At 42.1% G+C, this 21,981-nt stretch overlaps 1 protein-coding gene across 3 annotated transcripts in view; it reads left to right on the forward strand.

Moving 5' to 3' along the window:
• The first annotated feature begins 1,265 nt into the window (after positions 1-1,265).
• Positions 1,266-21,981, forward strand: part of PIGU (phosphatidylinositol glycan anchor biosynthesis class U) — a 96,502-nt gene continuing 75,786 nt past the window's right edge. The window contains exons 1-5 of one of the 3 annotated variants that reach the window (XM_045162625.1): positions 1,305-1,433; positions 2,097-2,232; positions 5,685-5,749; positions 20,074-20,133; positions 21,008-21,070. In XM_045162625.1, the coding sequence (XP_045018560.1) occupies positions 2,109-2,232; positions 5,685-5,749; positions 20,074-20,133; positions 21,008-21,070 (312 nt within the window). In that variant the 5' untranslated portion in view covers positions 1,305-1,433; positions 2,097-2,108. Of the gene's footprint in view, positions 1,434-2,096; positions 2,233-5,684; positions 5,750-20,073; positions 20,134-21,007; positions 21,071-21,981 lie in introns of all 3 variants that reach the window. The other 2 variants (XM_045162624.1, XM_045162626.1) reach the window with 2 other exon arrangements.

Raw genomic sequence — 21,981 nt, forward strand, 5'->3', positions numbered from 1 at the left:
ACTGGCTTTATTTTGGGGGGCTCTAAATCACTGCAGATGGTGACTGCAGCCATGAAATTAAGATGCTTGCTCTTTGGAAGAAATGCTATGACTAACCTAGACAGCATTAAAAAGCAGACATTACTTTGCCAACAAAGGTCCATCTAGTCAAAGCTATGGTTTTTCCAGTAGTCACGTATGGATGTGAGAGTTGGACTATAAGGAAAGCTGAGCACCAAAGAATTGATGGTATTGAACTGTGGTGTTGGAGAAGACTCTTGAGAGTTCCTTGGACTGAAAGAAGATCCAACCAGTCCATCCTAAAAGAAATCAGTCCTGAATAGTCATTGGAAGGACTGATGCTGAAGCTTGGCTACCTGATGTGAAGAACTGACTCATTGGAAAAGACCCTGATGCTGGAAAAGACCCTGATGCTGCGAAAGACTGAAGGCGGGAGAAGGGGATGTCAGAGGATGAGATGGTTGGATGGCATTACCGACTCAATGGACATGATTTTGAGTAAACTCCAGGAGTTGGTGATGGTCAGGGAGGCCTGGCTTGCTGCAATTCAGCTCAGTTCAGTTCAGTTCAGTTCAGTCGCTCAGTCGTGTCTGACTCTTTGCGACCCCATGAATCGCAGCACGCCAGGCCTCCCTGTCCATCACCAACTCCCGGAGTTCACCCAGACTCACGTCTATCGAGTCAGTGATGCCATCCAGCCATCTCATCCTCTGTCGTCCCCTTCTCCTCCTGCCCCCAATCCCTCCCAGCATCAGAGTCTTTTCCAATGAGTCAACTCTTCGCATGAGGTGGCCAAAGTACTGGAGTTTCAGCTTTAGCATCATTCCTTCCAAAGAGATCCCAGGGCTGATCTCCTTCAGAATGGACTGGTTGGATCTCCTTGCAGTCCAAGGGACTCTCAAGCAAATAGTCGGACACGACTGAGCGACTGAACTGAATTGAAGCATTTAAAACATAGACATGAGTGAAACAAACGTTTTTTAAATCTCGTTCACAATCCTAGGACGACAATTGCCTTCACCTTTCATCTTTCAGGAGCATTTCGTTCTCCGGGTGATTTACAGTTCACCTACTACCGTTTGAGACGTCGCCCAACCCTTTGAGGCGAGGTTGAGACGCCCTGCTTGCCGTCGTCCCGCCCCCATTTCGCCGCACGGCCTCCTGGGAGTGGTAGTCCCCAGTCTGGCCGCTCCGACGATAGTAGCGAGGTGCGCCGGTCCGCGGAACTACAGGGGGCGGTACGCAGGTCCAGGCTCTTCCGACTCGCCTTTCCTTCTCCGCCTGCGCGCCCGCCCCAGCTATCATGGCGGCTCCCTTGGCCTTGGTACTGGTGGTGGCCGTGACCGTGCGGGCGGCCTTGTTCCGCTCCAGTCTGGCCGAGTTCATCTCGGAGCGGGTGGAGGTGGTGTCCCCACTGAGCTCTTGGAAGAGAGGTGAGGCCACCGGCTCGAGTAGGCGGTCAGGTCCCGCCTGTGCGCTCCTGGCCTCTGTGAATGGAAGGCGGGGGCATTGGCCGCAAGCTCGATTCTGAGGGAACTGACCCACTCAAGCGTACTTAGAGAAGGCGGGAGAGCGGGGCTGCTGGGAGGAGGGAGCGTGGGGCAATGGTGAGGTTGGGGCCCTACAGGCCGGTCACCTGAGGGGTGGGGATCTGAGGGGGTGTGTCCCACACGGGTTTTGAGCTGAGAGGCGTGATCTGAGGAAGGGTCAGGATGAGGGAAGTGCATGCTGGCTGGAGTGGGATTTGGCGGGAGATTCGCACATGATGCTCCCTGGGGTGTGGGGTGGCTGTGAGGGGAGCCCCAGTGCGGGGACCAATCCTGCCTAAGCGAGGAAAGGGTGTGAGTGAGTGTGCTTAGAAGCCTATTCTCCGTCTGGGACTTGGAGTGCAGTTTTTCCTACTGTGTCTTCCTAGGTCTTGCAGTTCTTCATCGAACATTGTTTTATATTAAAGGGACAGAATTTGGGCCAAAGGATCCACAGGCTAATGGGAGAAATAGATAATTATAATCATTTGTGGAAAGTGTACTTCCTGTGTACATCCAGTTCCTTCCTTGGAGTTCTGATCTTGAAGAAAGCATCCCCTCCTTTTCCAGTTTCTTAAGGCTATGGAATTTGAGCTAACTCTTGAAGGAAGCAGAGTTTGGAAAGGGAGATTAGAGAAAGGGAAGTTCCAGGTAGAAGATAAACAGGATCAAGAAATGTTGAAGGAAGTGAACATATCCAAAGTAGGTGAGTAATGGGATGGGGGTGAGGTTAGGGCCAGAGTTTGAAGATTTTCTAAAAAACTTTCTTCCTAAAGTATAATAAACTTAGAGCTCAAGAAATTTTTTACTAACTGTCTACATCCATGTAGGCAGCACCCAGATCAACAAACAGAACAGCACCACAGAGGTCCCCTTTCATGTTCTCAAACTTTAAATGCTAGAGTTTTAATATTATCCCATAGCTTCCCTGTTGACTCAGATGGTAAGGAATCCACCTGCAATGCAGGAGACCCAGATTCGATTCCTGGGCCAGGAAGATCCCCTGGAGAAGGGAATGGCAGTGTACTCCATTCTTGCCTGGAAAATCCCATGGACTGAGGAGCCTGGCAAGCTACAGTCTATGGGGTCACAACAGTCAGACATGACGTAGCAACTGAATCACCACTACCACCCTTTACCCAGCTTCTTCTCCTGCTCATATCCTACATAATCATAGTACAATGACCTAAACCAGAAAATTAACATTGATCCAATACCATTAACTAACCTACAGGATTTTTACCAGTGTTCCACAGATGTCCTTTCTCTGGTCCAAGATCCCATCATGATCCCATATTGTATTTAATCGTTGTCTATCCTTAGTTTCTTCCTATCTGGGGTGCTTCCTCCTTCATGTTATTGTTCAGTCACTCAGTTGTGTCTGACTCTTTGCGACCCCACGGAATGTAGCAGGCCAGGCTTCCCTGTCCTTCACCATCACCTGGAGCTTGCTCAAACTCATGTCCATTGAGTCAGTGATGCCATCCAATCATCTTGTCCTCTGTCATCCCCTTCTCCTCCTGCCTTCAATCTTGCCCAGGATCAGAGTCTTTTCCAATGAGTCGGCCAGTTATTTTGTCTCTCAGTTTAGGTTTTCTTGATGTTTCCTCATGATGAGATTGAAGTTATGGTTTTTTGGGTAAGAACCACATTTTTGGCATAAACACCACAGAATCATGTCAGGAGGAACTTGATAATGTTAACTGGTCAGCATATTACTGGTGATATTAAGGTAGGTCACTTGAGAAAGATAGTGAATGCCAGGTTTACCCACATAAGTTTTTATTTTTCTCCTTGCAAATACTGTTTCCAGTCATATTTTTACCCACTAATTTTTATTTTTATTTTTTTATTTTTTTTTTTTCAGTGTTACAGCTCTATTTTATTTAGAAGATAGCAGGAGAGTGAGAGAGAGAGAGAGAGAAAGAAAAGAGTGCACGCACGTGGGAGAGAGAGTCTGAGAGAAAGCGCTTTGGCTCCTCCTTTTATATGTTTTTTCCTCCACCTAGGCCTGCCCTATGCAAATTGGGCTTAGCCTGGAGTGCTGTTTGTTCTGCCTGAAGTCTTCACTCTGGTCCTTGGACCTTCCTTGTCTTAGCCACCGCCATTTTGGGCTCCTTTTCCCTATTCTACCTACCTAACATTCCCCCCTCAAGAGATGGGAGGCCCAATTCTTTGGGAATAGGGGCGTTGAGGTCTTTCTGGCTACTTCCTGCTGAACTGGGGTGATGAGGTGTATTGGGCCTCCCCCTCTTGTTAGTCTCAATCCTCAGAGCCCTTATAGCCGTGTCCAAGGGTGTGTGATATATTCCGTGGTTAGCTGTAGTTTTAGATCTTTGTTGAACTGGCACTGCCTGTTGTAGCTGGTTGACAGGTGTATTGAGTGTCCTCTTCTGTTTTCTTCCATGGCTTGACTCATGAGTAGTGAATCCAGAAGTCATGTCTTGGTACCTTGACTGCTTAACCGGAGGTCTTCTGCAATCTGAGACTGGGCCGCGTGAGCTTTCTGCTGAGTTCGTTTTTTGCTGTCCCGGTTTCCAACAAGATGGGCCTTCCCCTGAGCTGGGTTTCTTCGCCTTCTGCTTCTAGCGTGGGAGCTTCGCTGAGTTGGGCTCCTGCTGTGCTTGGCCTCTTTCACGCAGAGGTTATTTCAGCCAGGTTATATCTGAGTCATGGCACCATAGATGTCACGCGAGTGTATGTTCCTTGGTTCTTTGTCTCGTCACAACAAAGATTTGGAGCAACAGACATTAAAGCCCTCGGCGCGTCACAGCTCTTGGGTCTTGGACAAACTGTGCTACAGCTCTTAGGCAAATCAGTGTTACAGCTCTATTTTATTTAGAGGATAGCAGGAGAGTGAGAGAGAGAGAGAGAAAGAAAAGAGTGCACGCACGTGGGAGAGAGAGTCCCCCACTAATTTTTAGTATCCATTATTGACACTTGCCTTTCATGATTATTACTGTGGGATCTGCCAAATGGTGATTATCTATTTTCATCTTTCCTCTACATTTGACATTTACACTTCTCTGTAAGGAAGAGTTTTCTTTTCTCTTTTACCTGTTTATTTATTCAATTATTAATAGCAAAGTATGATTTCTAACTATAAAGTGCTTTTCTCTATCCACCCATACATATATGTATAAAGGAAAGGAAAGGAGAGTGAAGTCGCTCAGTCGTGTCTGACTCTTTGCGATCCCATGAACTGTAGCCTATTAGGCTCCTCCATCCATGGGATTTTCCAGGCAAGAGTGCTGGAGTGGATTGCCATTTCCTTCTCCAGGGGTTATTCCCGACCCAGGAATCGAACCCGGATCTCCTGCATTGCGGGCAGACGCTTTACTGTCTGAGCCACCAGGGAAGCCTACATATATGTATACACTTCTTAATTCATTTACATACATATCCATTAATTAAACATTAATGAAATATTAATTTTTAATATTTTAGTACTCTGAGCATAATAAGGAACATATTTCTTTGGGCACTTGTCCAGTTATTTCCCCCAATAAACTACTGTAAGAACAATTGTTTCTGGATCAAGAGGCACACACTTGAAAATACATGTTGCTTGTAGAAAAGTTAATAACAAATGTCACTCAAACAGTCAGCATATGAGAACAACTGCCCATTTTCCTATTCCACATTTCTCACAGCTTCTAATTTGTTATTTTGCTGTTTTTTGCAATGGAGCAGAATATGTAGAAGTGAAACACTTGTTATTATTTATTTATTTGGCAGGGGCTTGCAGAATCTTAGTTTTCTGCCCAAGGATTGAACCTGGGCATCTGGCAGGAAAGTGCCAAGTCCATACCACCGGACCACCAGGGAATTTGCAAACAAAACCCTTTTTAGCATGGGTGGAAGTTAGAAGAAGATTGAAGGAATGTTAAGGTTTAATATAAAATTTTTTCATAATGAGTGTTGCCCCACAATGAAAAGAGTTGCTCTGTAGGGAAGAAGGTTCACCATCATCTGAAATCAAGACTTAAAATCACTTGCTGGGAATGAGGTAAAAGGGGGTAATGAGGTAAAATGGAGGTAAAATGAGGTAAAATTGGGAAGCCCTTCTTGTTCTTGGGAGTTATCTAGCACTTTGGTTTATGGCCAGTCTGCATATGTCTCTAAAGTAAGAGTGAACTTGGATGTCTTACTTTTCAGTGGTTGAAGGCCTCTCACTGTTGGACTTGGGAGTGTCTCCTTATTCTGGAGCAGTGTTTCATGAAGTAAGTGTTTTTGCTTTCTTTTCTGGGTACTAACAGTAGTTTATAGTCACAGATGCCAAACCTAACCTCTGTTTTGTACAAACATTTAAAAAGATCTATTTTTGAAAATCATATTTAGAAACAGCCCCTTTTTTTAGATGTCTTCTGCTTAAGAAGAGGGTTTCACAATTGTAGTGGAAATGATCCAGATTTAGATTGTAATTTGGGGAAGCAGATGAGACTTCTGTGGAAGTTACCATTTTTGTTGGCAGATAAGTTGTAAACAGTTCGTAGTTCATGAATAGGTTATATGCTAATTGGCATGTAATTTGTTCTTTGGAACATGCTTTCCTGTGAAAACTGTGTCAGCAGTGTTGGTTTCTTAGAAAGCCCACCAAAGCCATTTAACCCATAAAGTTACTTCTTAAGAATAGTAAAATCACTCTTAGGTCACTATCATCTCTTATTTGGGTTACTACAACAGCTTCCTGACAAGTCCTTCTGCATTCAGTCTTGCTCCTTTTTATTTTATCCTGTAGTCAGAGCCATCTTCCTGAAATGTGAATCTGATTTTGTCACTGTCCTGCTTGACACTGATTTCAGGATAAAATCCAAGCACCTTAGGGTACATACAAAGCCCTGTGGGTCCTGCTCACTCCCTCAACCACATGTCTTTCCACTTCTTCCTCCCCATTTTTTTTTTTTTAATTTAATGTTTGGCTCTGCTGGGTCTTCACTGTTGTGTGGGCTTTCTGTCTTGGCGAGCAGGGGCTACTCTTGGTTGTAGTACTTGGGCTTCTCATCGTGATGGCTTCTTTTGCTGTGGAGCATGGGCTGTAGGCCCGAGGGCTTCAGTAGTTATAGCACCTGGGCCCAGTAGTTGTGGCTCCTGGGCTCTAGAGCATAGGCCCTTTAGTTGTAGTGCACAGGCTTAGTTGCCCCGCAGCATGTGGATCTTCCAGGACCAGGGATTGAACCCATGTCCTTGCATTGACAGGCAAATTCCTTACCACTGAGCCACCAGGAAAGCCCCAGACCTTTTTTATTGGCTTTATCATTTAGACGTCTTCTAATTAGGCAATTTAGCCCTTAATTTTTACAACTATCTCCCTCATACCTACTTTGAGAACAGTTTTTTTGGTTCTCCTATCTAGTCTTTTTAAAGCATTCAACTTGGTTCTCATGGAGATAACAACTCTTTTGTATTCATACTTCGTTATCTTTGTATTACTGTCTAATTGAACCACAATAACAAGAACTGCCAGCAGAAACAGGTTAGGAAAAATTTGAGACTCTTTGAAAGTGAAAGTGAGGTCGCTCAGTCGTGTCCCACTCTTTGGGACCCCATGGACTGTAGCCTACGAAACTTCTCCGTCCATGGGATTTTCCAGGCAAGAATACTAGAGTGGGTTGCCATTTCCTTCTCCAGGGGATCTTCCCGACCCAGGGATCGAACCCCGGTCTCCCACATTGTAGGCAGACGCTTTTACCATCTGAGCCACCAGGGAAGTCTCTATGAGACTATGAGCACACAATTCAGAAATTGGGAACAGAAGTGTATGGGCATATACAAGCATAGCCTAGTAGCCAGGAGAGCTCAGTGTGCTGTGTGCCTTAGGCAGTATGTTTTCTATAGAATAGGAACCCCTGACAGAGTTCTGACATGGTTTTATTATGCTTCAGTACCATATTCTCTCTTGCCTATGTCTTTGTTCATGCTGTTGTCTTTGTTTTATAGAGGGCCATTCTTCTCTCTTTTTGTGGTTGACCCTGCTGTTCAGATACTAGCTTAGGTTTTGCCTCCTCCAGGAAGCCATCCCTCATCACCTTAGACTAAGTTAGATGTTTCTCCTGTATCTTTCGAAGCATCTTGTGCTTATCCTTTTCATGACTCATATCATACTCTTGAAACTGCCTCTGTACTTGTTTTACCCATTATGATATGTGCTGCTTAGAACGTGTTCTGGCATCTTTTGATCACTTATTCCTAGTGCCTCGCTCTGTATCTGCATATGTATTCCAACCCCTTCTTCCCTTCTCTCTTTCCTTTAACAAAGAGTTATTAAGTACACACCAAATGCCAGCGACCCTGCTAGATGCTAGGTGTATAAAACAAGACACAGTCCTTGGCATTATTATTCTCATATTTTTGAGAGAAACAGACAATAAGTTAGTAAAAAGAGCAAAGAATATTGCCAAGGATAAAGAAAATAATTTCATCATGATGAAAGGGTCAGTTTATCAAGAAGACATAACAGTCCTGATGCTTATGCACCTAATAGAGTTTCAGAGTACATGAAGATGGATAGAACTGCAAGGAGAAATCGACAGATCTCCAGTTATAGTCTGAGATTTCAGTATCGCTCTGTAAATGATTGATAGAACAAGCAGAGTCAACAGGGATAGAGAAAACTTGAACAATACACCAACCATTTTGACTTCATTGACATTTACAGAACATTCTATCCAATAACAGCAAAATACATAATCCCTTCAAGTGTGTATTTGCAAGATAGATCATATTCTGAGAAATAAAATAGGCTCAATAAATTTAATAAAAGGATTGACATCATACAAAGTATATTCTCTGACCACAATGGAATCAAGTGAAAAATTAATACCAGAAAGATACCTGGAAAATCCCCGAGTATTTGCAAGCTAAGTAACATATTCCTCAATAACCCATGATCAAAGAAGAAATCAGAAGGGAAATTAGTATTTTGAATGAATGAAAATGAAAACGCAGCCTATCAAAATATGTGGGAAATTTATGATGTAAAATGCCTATATTAAAAAAGAAGAAAGTCTCAAATCATTGACCTCAGTTTCTATCTTAAGAAACTAGAAAAAGAAGATAACTCAAAAGTAAGCAGAATAAAAGGAATAATAACTACCTGAATGGAAACAAATGAAACAGAAAACAGAAAGTATGGAAAGGCACAGAAATATAGTTGGTCCTTTGGAATGAACAGTAAAATAGGTGAACATTTGGGAATGGTAGATATGTTCACCATCTTGATTGTGGTAATGCTTTCATGGGTGTATACATAGGTCAGAACATGTCAAGTTGTATATCTTTTTTATACCAACTATACCTCCATAACGGAGAAGGCAATGGCACCCCATTCCAGCACTCTTGCCTGGAAAATCCCATGGACGGAGGAGCCTGGTAGGCTGCAGTCCATGGGGTCGCTAAGAGTCAGACACGACTGAGCGACTTCACTGTCACTTTTCACTTTCATACATTGGAGAAGGAAATGGCAACCCACTCCAGTGTTCTTGCCTCGAGAATCCCAGAGATGGGGGAGCCTGGTGGGCTGCCGTCTATGGGGTCACACAGAGTCGGACACGACTGAAGCGACTTAGCAGCAGCAGCAGCAGCAGCAGCATACCTCCATAAAGCTAAATTTTTTAAATGTGATTTCACTTAAATGGTAAGTTCAGTTCACTTCAGTTCAGTCACTCAGTTGTGTCCGACTCTTTGCTACCCCAGGAACTGCAGCACGCCAGGCCTCCCTGTCCATCACCAACTCCCAGAGTCTACCCAAACCCATGTCCATTGAGTTGGTGATGCCATCCAACCATCTCATCCTCTGTTGTCCCCTTCTCCTCCTGCCCTCAGTTTTTCCCAGCATCAGGGTCTTTTCAAATGAGTCAGCTCTTCGCATCAGGTGGCCAGTGTATTGGAGTTTCAGCTTCAACATCAGTCCTTCCAATGAACACCCAGGACTGATCTCCTTTAGGATGGACTGGTTGGATCTCCTTGCAGTCCATGGAACTCTCAAGAGTCTTCTCCAACACCACTGTTCAAAAGCATCAATTCTGCAGCGCTCAGCTTTGTTTATAGTCCAACTCTCACATCCATACATGACCACTGGAAAAACTATAACCTTGACTAGATGGACCTTTGTTGGCAAAGTAATGTCTCTGCTTTTTAATATGCTGTCTAGGTTGGTCATAACTTTCCTTATAAGGAGTACGTGTCTTTTAATTTCATGGCTGCAGCCACCATCTGCAGTGATTTTGGAGCCCAGAAAAATAAAGTCAGCCGTTGTTTCCACTGTTTCCCCATCTGTTTGCCATGAAGTGATGGGACCAGATGCCATGATCTTAGTTTTCTGAATGTTGAGCTTTAAGCTAACTTTTTCACTCTCCTCTTTCACTTTCATCAAGACGCTCTTTAGTTTTTCTTCGCTTTCTGCCATAAGGGTGATATCATCTGCATATCTGAGGTTATTGGTATTTCTCCCAGCAGTCTTGATTCCAGCTTGTGCTTCCTCCAGCCCAGCGTTTCTCATGATGTACTCTGCATAGAAGTTAAATGAGCAGGGTGACAATATACAGCCTTGACGTACTCCTTTTCCTATTTGGAACCAGTCTGTTGTTCCATGTCCAGTTCTAACTGTTGCTTCCTGACCTGCATATAGGTTTCTCAAGAGGCAGGTCAGGTGGTCTGGTATTCCCATCTCTTTCAGAATTTCCCACAGTTTATTGTGATCTACACAGTCAAAGGCTTTGGCATAGTCAATAAAGCAGAAATAGATATTTTTCTGGAACTCTTGCTTTTTCGATGATCCAGCGAATGTTGGCAATTTGATCTCTGGTTCCTCTGCCTTTTCTAAAACCAGTTTGAACCTCTGGAAGTTCATAGTTCACATATTGCCAAATCCTGGCTTGGAGAATTTTAAGCATTACTTTACTAGCATGTGAGATGAGTGCAATTGTGCGGTAGTTTGATGTTAAGTTTGATGTGGTAGTTAAATGGTAAGTATATATAGAAAAATAAAGCTGAGTAAAAGGATAAAGCGGAGAAGGCAATGGCACCCCACTCCAGTACTCTTGCCTGGAAAATCCCATGGATGGAGGAGCCTGGTAGGCTGCAGTCCATGGGGTCGCTAAGAGTTGGGCACGACTGAGTGACTTCACTTTCACTTTTCACTTTCATGCATTGGAGAAGGAAATGGCAACCCACTCCAGTGTTCTTGCCTGGAGAATCCCAGGGACGGGGGAGCCTGGTGGGCTGCCGTCTACAGGATCGCACAGAGTTGGACACGACTGAAGCGACTTAGCAGCAGCAGCAGCAGCAAAAGGATAAAGAGTGGTGGTCATATATATGACTATTTTAGTGTGTTCAGGGAAGGCACTTGAGGAAGTGAAATTTGAATAAGAGATCTAAATGAATCAAGCAAGCCATATGATGGCCCTGATTTGGGAATGAGTTTGGCATTTGTGAGTTGCAGAAAGATGATCAGTGTTGCTAAGGCAGAATGAGCAAAGGAGAATAATAGAGATAAGTTGTAAGAAATTAGGGGCCTGATGATACAGGACTTTTTGTAGACATGGTTAGGAGTTTGGATTTTCTTTCAATCTCTATATCTCCCTATCTGTCTTGGTATCTTTTCTTTTCCACTTTTATTGAGATGTAATTGACATACAACACTGGGTAAGTTTTATACAGCATAATGATTTAACTTTTATCCATCATGAAATAATGACCACAGTAGATACATTAATGAAATAGAAATGGTTTTTCCCTTGTGATGCAAACTCTTAGGATTTACTCTCTTAACAACTTTCATTTATAACTATAGAAGTGCTACCTATATTTATCATTTATTGTACATTACATCCTTAGATAGAACTTATTTATTTTATAACTGAAAATTTGTACCTTTTGACTATCTTTATCCAGTTTTTCCTCCTACTCTGATCTCTCTTTTCTTTTTGAAGTATAGTTTACATGCAACACTGTGTTAGTTCCCAGTGTATAACATAGTGACTGCATATTTGTATACATTTTTAAGTGCTCACCATAAGTCTAGTTGTCATTTGTCAACAAACAAGGATATTCAGTTCAGTTCAGTCACTTAGTCGTGTCTGACTCTTTGTGACCTCATGGATTGCAGCACACCAGGCTTCCCTGTCCATCACCAGCTCCTGGAGCTTGCTCAAGCTTATGTCCCATTGAGTCGGTGGTGCCATCCAACCATCTTATCCTCTGTCGTCCCCTTCTCTTCCTGCTTTCGATCTTTCCCAGCATCAGGGTCTTTTCCATTGAGTCAGTTCTTTGCATCAGGTGGTCAAAGTATTGGAGCTTCAGCTTCAGCATCAGTCCTTCCAATGAATATTCAGGACTAATTTCCTTTAGGATTGACTGGTTTGATCTCCAAGGTACTCTCGGGAGTCTTCTCCAATACCACATTACATGATTGCTAATCATGTTCCCCATGCTGTACTTTTCAGACCTGTGACTCATTTATTTTTCAACTGAAAGTTTGTGCTTCTTAATCTCCCTCACCTATTTCTCTCCTCCTTCACCCCTCGTCTTTATCTATCTTTTAATAAAATTGTTTTATTTAATTTTTTGTTTGTTTGTTTTTAATGTCCAGTGTTTGTAAGATGAGCGCCTGAGCTTCCTCCTGTATAAGATAAATTGGGATACTTCTTGTCTAATTTGGTTTCTGGAAAAACTTCATTCACGTTCTAAATGGTTACTGATCAAATGGAACCATGTTCTTCATCTCCAGCTGTCTCCTATTCCTTAGTCCTGGCCTTTGAGAGAAACAGAACTCAGAACAGTATTTGCATCTTTTTCTTTAGCCTCCAACTGGATAGTATATTTATGCTGTGACATGGGAACCTGCAAGGAATTAAACTTCTTTCCAAAGTCATCTGCCACGCCAGCCTTCACATTGGCCTTGTAGTAAGCCCAGTCAGAGCAGGTGGATTCTCAGGTAGAGTAGCCAACCTGGAGGTGAGGGTCTCAATCCAGGATTTTAGGGAGATAGCAGTGGCCTTGTGATCTTGGGGTATGATCTCCCCAGTTAACAGCTTCCATTGTAGACTTTCTCTGGGGGAAGCCATGTCATGACCAACCTTAAGGAAGCCTTTGTGTTGTGGAACTGAATCTTGTTGTCAACACCCATATGAGTAAGCTTGGAGCAGATACTTAAGCTCTTTTAGATACTACAGCCCTAGCTGACAGCTTGGCTGCAATCTCATGAGAGACTCTGTGCCAGAACCACCCAGTTAAGCCATTCCTGGATTCCTGACTCTTAGGCACTGTGTGAGATAATAAATGTGTACTGTTTTAAGCTATTAAGTTTTTGGATAATTTGTTACACAGAAATAGATAACTGAGATATCTAGAGAGTGAATTTACATAAAGAAGAATTCGAGGACCTGGAGCTATCCAGTACATCAAGGTTGGGAAGGGAAAGAGGTACTAGCAAATAGAGCTGAAAGGGTGGAAAATCAAGAGAATGTAGTTCATGGAAGCTAAATGCTTTAAGGAAGGAGTAAAAACTATGTCAGAACTTACTAGGTGGCTCAGTGGTATAGAATCTGCCTGCCAAGCAGGAGACGTGGGTTTGATCCCTGGGTTGGGAATGATCCCCTGGAGAAGGAAATGGCAAACCACTCCAGTATCTTTCCTGCAAAATCCCATGGACAGAGGGGCCTACTGGGCTACAGTCCATGGAGTCGCAAAGAGTTGGACATGACTTAGCTACTAAACAACAACAAAAACAATGTCAAATGCTATTTCAAGGTTGAGAAAATTTAGACTAAAAATTGATGATTAATTTGCCAAAATTGAGATCTTTGGCAGCAGTAATTTCAGTGGAGTATAGGGACAAGCGACTTACTGACATACATTGAGGGAAAGATGGAAAGACAGAGTAGAGACAACCTTTTTGAGGAGTTTCACTCTAAAGGAGGGCAGAGAAATGGTATGGAAGCTGGATAGAGATGTCTAGTGAAGATTTTTAAAATATGAAGATCTGCATATTGAATGCTGATGGGAAGAATTCTGTGGATATGAAGTTGAGAATGTAAGAAAGATCAAATGAGCAATGTCTTTGAGGAGATCAGAAGGAATGGGATCCGGTTGACAGGTGGAGGATTTGGTTTTAAATAGGAAGAATGGAACTTCCTCCATTGTTAATACAAGAAAAGTAGAGAGTATAAGTATAGATAGAGGAAATTGATCAACTGGGTAGTGGGAAAATAAGGTGGTTCTCATGTAATTGCTTCTCTTTTCTCAGTGAAATAAGAAATGTTGGCTGTAAGTGAGAACGGGGGAGGGGAGTTGGAATACGCAGTTAAAATAACTGCTATGTACTTGTTAGTTCATTAAGGAAACAAGCCCCCGTGCTGATAGACTTTTTGAGAACAGTTTGTTCTGTTCTATTTAGTGCCATTCAAAAACTATCTGAAGCATCAAAACATTTCAAAAGTAGGCTATTGGTAATATAAATATCAAGTTGTTACCTCTTACAGACAAAGATAAATGCAAAAGAGAATCCATTAATAGATAGTTGTAGAAGTTTAATTCTTTGAGAACTTTGAAAGGCAAGGCTGAGGCCCCTATTTTCAAAAGGAGGTAAAAAGTTGATCTCAGGTAGCTAACATATTGAGGTTTACTGTGTGCTAGGCACTATGCTGAGTACTTTGTGAATGTTACCAGTTAAGTCTCCCAAGAACCATGTGAAATAGGTCACTATATGTGTTTTATGGCTGAGGAAACTAGAAACTAACGCTCAGACGGCAAAACAACCTGCCCAGAGTGGAACCTGGTAGAACATTTTAAGACAAAAAAACATTGTTAGAGGCAAAGAGAATTATTTTTAATAATTGATCAACACCCAGATGATACAGCAATTCTACACTTAAATTCATCTAACTACATAGCTTTAAAATCTATAAAAGTGACATGACTAAAAGAAGAAATAGACAAACCCACAGTCATAGAGGGATATTTTAACATATGTATCTCAGTCTCTGATATAACAAACAGACCAGAAAATCAATAAGAACATAGTAGATTTGAATAAATACTTAACAAACAACCTAGATGTCATCCATAAAATATCACACCAAAAAATGTTAACATGCACATTTTTTAAAATGTGTGTGGAACACTTACAAAATTGACCATATGATGGAACACAAAGCAAGTCACAACACATTTTAAATGATTGAAATCATTGAAAATTCTGCTTTATTGACTATGCCAAAGCCTTTGACTGTGTGGATCACAATAAACTGTGGAAAATTCTGAAAGAGATGGGAATACCTGACCACCTGATCTGCCTCTTGAGAAATTTGTATGCAGGTCAGGAAGCAACAGTTAGAACTGGACATGGAACAACAGACTGGTTCCAAATAGGAAAAGGATTTCGTCAAGGCTGTATATTGTCACCCTGTTTATTTAACTTATATGCAGAGTATACCATGAGAAACGCTGGACTGGAAGAAACACAAACTGGAATCAAGATTGCTGGGAGAAATATCAATAACCTCAGATATGCAGATGACACCACCCTTATGGCAGAAAGTGAAGAGGAATTCAAAAGCCTCTTGATGAAAGTGAAAGTGGAGAGTGAAAAAGTTGGCTTAAAGATCAACGTTCAGAAAACGAAGATCATGGCATCTGGTCCCACCACTTCATGGGAAATAGATGGGGAAACAGTGGAAACAGTGTCAGACTTTATTTTTCTGGGTTCCAAAATCACTACAGATGGTGACTGAAGCCATGAAATTAAAAGACGCTTACTTCTTGGAAGGAAAGTTATGACCAACCTAGATCAGATCAGATCAGATCAGTCGCTGTCGTGTCCAACTCTTTGCGACCCCATGAATCGCAGCACGCCAGGCCTCCCTGTCCATCACCAACTCCCAGAGTTCACCCAGACTCACGTCCATCGAGTCAGTGATGCCATCCAGCCATCTCATCCTCTGTCGTCCCCTTCTCCTCCTGCCCCCAATCCCTCCCAGCATCAGAGTCTTTTCCAATGAGTCAACTCTTCGCATGAGGTGGCCAAAGTACTGGAGTTTCAGCTTTAGCATCATTCCTTCCAAAGAAATCCCAGGGCTGATCTCCTTCAGAATGGACTGGTTGGATCTCCTTGCAGTCCAAGGGACTCTCAAGAGTCTTCTCCAACACCACACTTCAAAAGCATCAATTCTTCGGCGCTTAGCCTTCTTCACAGTCCAACTCTCACATGCATACATGACCACAGGAAAAACCGTAGCCTTGACTAGACGAACCTTTGTTGGCAAAGTAATGTCTCTGCTTTTGAATATGCTATCTAGGTTGGTCATAACTGTCCTTCCAAGGAGCAAGCGTCTTTTAATTTCATGGCTGCAGTCACCATCTGTAGTGATTTTGGAGCACACAAAAATAAAGTCTGACACTATTTCCACTGTTTCCCCATCTATTTCCCATGAAGTGGTGGGACCAGATGCCATGATCTTCATTTTTGAATGTTGAGCTTTAAGCCAACTTTTTCACTCTCCACTTTCAGAGAAACTCCCCAGGTCAGTAGGTGCCCAATATGCTACTGGAGATCAGTGAAGAAATAACTCCAGAAAGAATGAAGGGATGGATCCAAAGCAAAAAGAATACCCAGCTGTGGATGTGACTGGTGATAGAAGCAAGGTCCAATGCTGTAAAGAGCAATATTGCATAGGAACCTGGAATGTCAGGTCCATGAATCAAGGCAAATTGGAAGTGGTCAAACAAGAGATGGCAAGAGTGAATGTCGACATTCTAGGAATCAGCAAACTGAAATGGACTGGAATGGGTGAATTTAACTCAGATGACCATTATATCTACTACTGCGGGCAGGAATCCCTTAGAAGAAATGGAGTGGCCATCATGGTCAACAAAAGAGTCCGAAATGCAGTACTTGGATGCAATCTCAAAAACGACAGAATGCTCTCTGTTTTTTTCCAAGGCAAACCATTCAATATCACAGTAATCCAAGTCTATGCCCCAACCAGTAATGCTGAAGAAGCTGAAGTTGAACGGTTCTATGAAGACCTACAAGACCTTTTAGAACTAACACCCCAAAAAGATGTCCTTTTCATTATAGGGGACTGGAATGCAAAAGTAGGAAGTCAAGAAACACCTGGAGTAACAGGCAAATTTGGCCTTGGAATACGGAATGAAGCAGGGCAAAGACTAATAGAGTTGTGCCAAGAAAATGCACTGGTCATAACAAACACCCTCTTCCAACAACACAAGAGAAGACTCTATACATGGACATCACCAGATGGTCAACACCGAAATCAGATTGATTATATTCTTTGCAGTCAAAGATGGAGAAGCTCTATACAGTCAGCAAAAACAAGACCGGGAGCTGACTGTGGCTCAGACCATGAACTCCTTATTGCCAAATTCAGACTTAAAATTGAAGAAAGTAGGGAAAACCACTAGGCCATTCAGGTATGACCTAAATCAAATCCCTTATGATTATACAGTGGAAGTGAGAAATAGATTTAAGGGCCTAGATCTGATAGAGTGCCTGATGAACTATGGAATGAAGTTCGTGACATTGTACAGGAGACAGGGATCAAGACATTCCCATAGAAAAGAAATGCAGAAAAGCAAAATGGCTGTCTGGGGAGGCCTTTCAAATAGCTGTGAAAAGAAGAGAAGCGAAAAGCAAAGGAGAAAAGGAAAGATATAAACATCTGAATGCAGAGTTCCAAAGAATAGCAAGAAGAGATAAGAAAGCCTTCTTCAGCGATCAATGCAAAGAAATAGAGGAAAACAACAGAATGGGAAAGACTAGGGATCTCTTCAAGAAAATCAGAGCTACCAAAGGAACATTTCATGCAAAGATGAGCTCGATAAAGGACAGAAATGTTATGGACCTAACAGAAGCAGAGGATATTAAGAAGAGGTGGCAAGAATACACAGAAGAACTGTACAAAAAAGATCTTCACAACCCAGATAATCACGATGGTGTGATCACTGACCTAGAGCCAGACATCCTGGAATGTGAAGTCAAGTGGGCCTTAGAAAGCATCACTATGAACGAAGCTAGTGGAGGTGATGGAATTCCAGTTGAGCTATTCCAAATCCTGAAAGATGATGCTGTGAAAGTGCTGCACTCAATATGCCAGCAAATTTGGAAAACTCAGCATTGGCCACAGGACTGGAAAAGGTCAGTTTTCATTCCAATCCCAAAGAAAGGCAATGCCAAAGAATGCTCAAACTACCGCACAATTGCACTCATCTCACACGCTAGTAAAGTAATGCTCATGACCAACTTAGATAGCATATTCAAAACAGAGACATTACTTTGCCAACAAAGGTTCATCTACTCAAGGCTACAGTTTTTCCTGTGGTCATGTATGGATGTGAGAGTTGGACTGTGAAGAAGGCTGAGCGCTGAAGAATTGATGCTTTTGAAGTGTGGTGTTGGAGAAGACTCTTGAGAGTCCCTTGGACTGCAAGGAGATCCAACCAGTCCATTCTAAAGGAGATCAGCCCTGGGATTTCTTTGGAAGGAATGATGCTAAAGCTGAAACTCCAGTACTTTGGCCACCTCATGCGAAGAGTTGACTCATTGGAAAAGACTCTGATGCTGGGAGGGATTGGGGGCAGGAGGAGAAGGGGACGACAGAGGATGAGATGGCTGGATGGCATCACTGACTCGATGGACGTGAGTCTGGGTGAACTCTGGGAGTTGGTGATGGACAGGGAGGCCTGGCGTGCTGCGATTCATGGGGTCGCAAAGAGTCGGACACGACTGAGTGACTGATCTGATCTGATAATAATAAATACATTACAAAAATATAAAAAGAAAAGTTTAAAATAATTTGAAATTAAACACTATACACTTTAGTCTCGAAAAAAATCTCAGCGGAAATTCGAGTATTTTAAACTGAAGGTGATAAAACAACATCTCAAAATTTGTATGATACAGCTAAAGCCATACTCAGAGGAAAATTTATTGCTTTAAATGAATATGCATTGACCCTTGAACAACATAAGTTTGAAGTGCATAGGTAGGTTCACTTATATGCAGGTTTTTTTTCTAATAAATATGTACTGCAGTACTGCACAATCTGAGGTTGGTTAAATTCGAGGCTGGAGAACCATGGGTATGGAGGGCCAACTATAAAATTATACTCAGATTTTTTTACTGCATGGAAGCCAGTACCACTAGCCCCCATGTTGTTGGAGGATTGACCATGTTAGGAAGGCAGAAAATCTAAAATCAGTGATCTGGGTATCATTAGAAAAAGATAAAGTGATTATCCCTATAAAAGTTTGAAGAAAGAATTGGGTAAAGTTTAGAGATTAGTGAAGTCCACTTCAGTTCAGTCATGTCCGACTCTTTGCGACCTCATGAACTGCAGCACTCCGGGCCTCCCTGTCCATCACCAACTCCCGGAGTCCACCCAAACCCATGTCTATTGAGTTGGTGATGCCATCCAACCATCTCATCCTCTGTCGTCCCCTTCTCCTGCCCTCAATCTTTCCTAGCATCAGGGTCTTTTCAAATGAGTCAGCTCTTTGCATCAGGTGGCCAAAGTATTGGAGTTTCAGCTTCAACATCAGTCCTTCCAATGAACACCCAGGACTGATCTCCTTTAGCATGGACTGGTTGGATCTCCTTGCAGTCCAAGGGACTCTCAAGAGTCTTCTCCAACACCACAGCTCAAAAGCATCAATTCTGCAGTGCTCAGCTTTCTTTATAGTCCAACTCTCACATCCATACATGACCACTGGAAAAACCATAGCCTTGATTAGATGGAACTTGTTGACAAAGTAATGTCTCTGGTTTTTATGCTGTCTAGGTTGGTCATAACTTTCCTTCCAAGGAGTAAGCATCTTTTAATTTCATGGCTGCAATCACCACCTGCAGTGATTTTGGAGCCCAGAAAAATAAAGTCTGACACTGTTTCCACTGTTGCCCCATCTATTTGCCATGAAGTGATGGAACCAGATGCCATGATCTTCGTTTTCTGAATGTTGAGCTTTAAGCCAACTTTTTCACTCTCCTCTTTCACTTTCATCAAGACGCTCTTTAGTTCTTCTTCACTTTCTGCCATAAGGGTGGTGTCATCTGCATATCTGAGGTTATTGATATTTCTCCTGGCAATCTTGATTCCAGCTTGTGCTTCCTCCAGCCCAGCGTTTCTCATGATGTACTCTGCATAGAAGTTAAATAAGCAGGGTGACAATATACAGCCTTGACATACTCCTTTTCCTATTTGGAACCAGTCTGTTGTCCCATGTCCAGTTCTAACTGTTGCTTCCTGACCTGCATACAGACTTCTCAAGAGGCAGGTCAGGTAGTACTAGGGAAGCATATTTAAAACGTACTCGATTTTGTTTATTCTCTTTAGTCATTTCAGCAGATAGTCAGTACCAGTGGCACAAAATTCAAGTGATACTAAATAATTTTCCCTTATATGTATGTTGGCAAACTAGCGTAGAACATTATTCAAAGAAGAGGTTTTTCTTGACAGAACAGCCTCTTTCCTATCCCCTACTCTGGAAACTGACAATAGTAAGATTTAATTTCTTTGTTTTTCTCCTGCAGACTCCATTAATAATATACCTCTTTCATTTTCTGATTGACTATGCTGAATTGGTATTTATGGTAAGTAACTTTCTACATAAAATCAATATGTATGTGTGTTTTTTTTATGTATGTGTTTTTAAAATCCTTTATCCTCTTGCTTTTAAGAAAAAAAAATCCATTTCAGGAGCTCAGGAATTTCTCAGAACATAAAAGCAAAAAGCTATTTTAAATGTGGGTTCACCAGATTGTGATAGTATAATGGATGTGTGAGGAGTCGTCTCTGACATCTGACCAGTTCTAATTCATTCTGCTTTAAAAATTTCATTTCTGGACTTTGTAGTCTTGAATTTCTAGCTTCAAGATTCTATGATTATCTTTAATCGTGGCGCCAGTGGAGAGGGCATCCTGAATTTCCTAAGCATTCTGCCAAGGGATTTTGTGAAGAGGACATAGGCCAGATGAGACTTTCAGGGTGAGAACCTTAAAATTAAGACAATGGGGCTGTGTTTTGAGTGCAGTGGTTTGAAACACTTGCCTGATCTAGAGTTGAAAATCTGGGTCAAGTAATAGGTCTACTGAGGTCTTCCTTTATAATTATAATGGCTGTGGCTTATTGAGGACATACTGTGTACTAAGCACTTGACCTGGGTCAGCCCTGCAAAGCAATGGGTATTATTTTCCTTTTATAGAAAACTGAAATACCTTGCAATTACAGAACAGATATGGGACGCCAAACTTGATGTAAGCCTGGGTCCTAATCCTCAGAGTTTTCTGGTCAGCTCTCCCTGAAAAGGCTTTATCTTTGTGGTCAAAGTGAGGGTTGACTTTGCCTGATTATAAGAATTCAGTACTAGATAGCCTACCGCCGTCCAATAACTCCAGACTCTGGTGGCATTCCATTACTCCTACACTTAGTAGGTTCATTTCCTCTTATTTCTCTTTCTTCTGACAGATCACTGATGCACTCACTGCCATTGCCCTGTATTTTGCAATCCAGGACTTCAATAAAGTTGTGGTGAGTAGTCAGTGGGTGGGAGAAAGGTCGTGTACTGAAAGATCAACTGCCTTAAAATCCTAAGAAGTGGGAGTGAAGCGTCTGTCTTGTTCACCATCCCTGGAATGGCCAAACCCAAACCAACATCTTACTTACAGAAAGGTCAGCTTAATCTTTGTGGCTTAGTATTCACTTACCTATCAAAGTTCAGACTTTCTGGAGCAAATGCAGTTGAATTGCTGTTACATTATTTAAGATCCTTAAAAATCCTCCATTGCTTTCACCAGTATTTCTTTCTAAAGGGAAATGAGTATAGCTTTTAACTCACTGTCTTATGCCTGTCCAAGGTAAAACTGGATTCTCAGTATAGTTTCTGTTACCCTGCATAGAACAATCTTAATTGGAAAATTTGACATGTATTAAATGCCTGTTAAAAGCCATATGTAATAGCCCAGGGGAATTGTGTATTGGGTTCATTCTTATTTTCCTAGGTTCTGAGAGAGTTAACAGATTAACCATGTGTACTATTCATGTAGTTATTTTAAAAATTGGCTGCAGTCCTCATTGATTGGCTGGGAGCCACTGAGAGGATTTAGACTGTAGTGAGTGAAGGCTGCATCCCATTGGTATTGTCTTTTTATGCTTCATTTTCACTTTGGTTATCAAGCCATAGAGTCAGAATTAGCTGTTTGCATTTCTGTGCCCTGGTCATCAATAACATAAACTTGTTGAATTCTGGAATTTAAGACCTTAAAGAGATTTTTAAAATATCTAAACTGAGGGTTCTTATTTGGAGTCCATTTTCAGGTTTAATGGGTCTACACACATCCTTAAAATGTGAAAAATTGTGTGTGTGTGTACTATGCCTTTTTTTCCAAGAAGAAAGTCCATATTTGTTACTAGCGCTCAAGGAGTCCTTGATTTTACCCCTT

Source organism: Bubalus bubalis, chromosome 14 (assembly GCF_019923935.1).
Source record: "Bubalus bubalis isolate 160015118507 breed Murrah chromosome 14, NDDB_SH_1, whole genome shotgun sequence".
NCBI classification, from domain to species: Eukaryota; Metazoa; Chordata; class Mammalia; order Artiodactyla; family Bovidae; genus Bubalus; species Bubalus bubalis.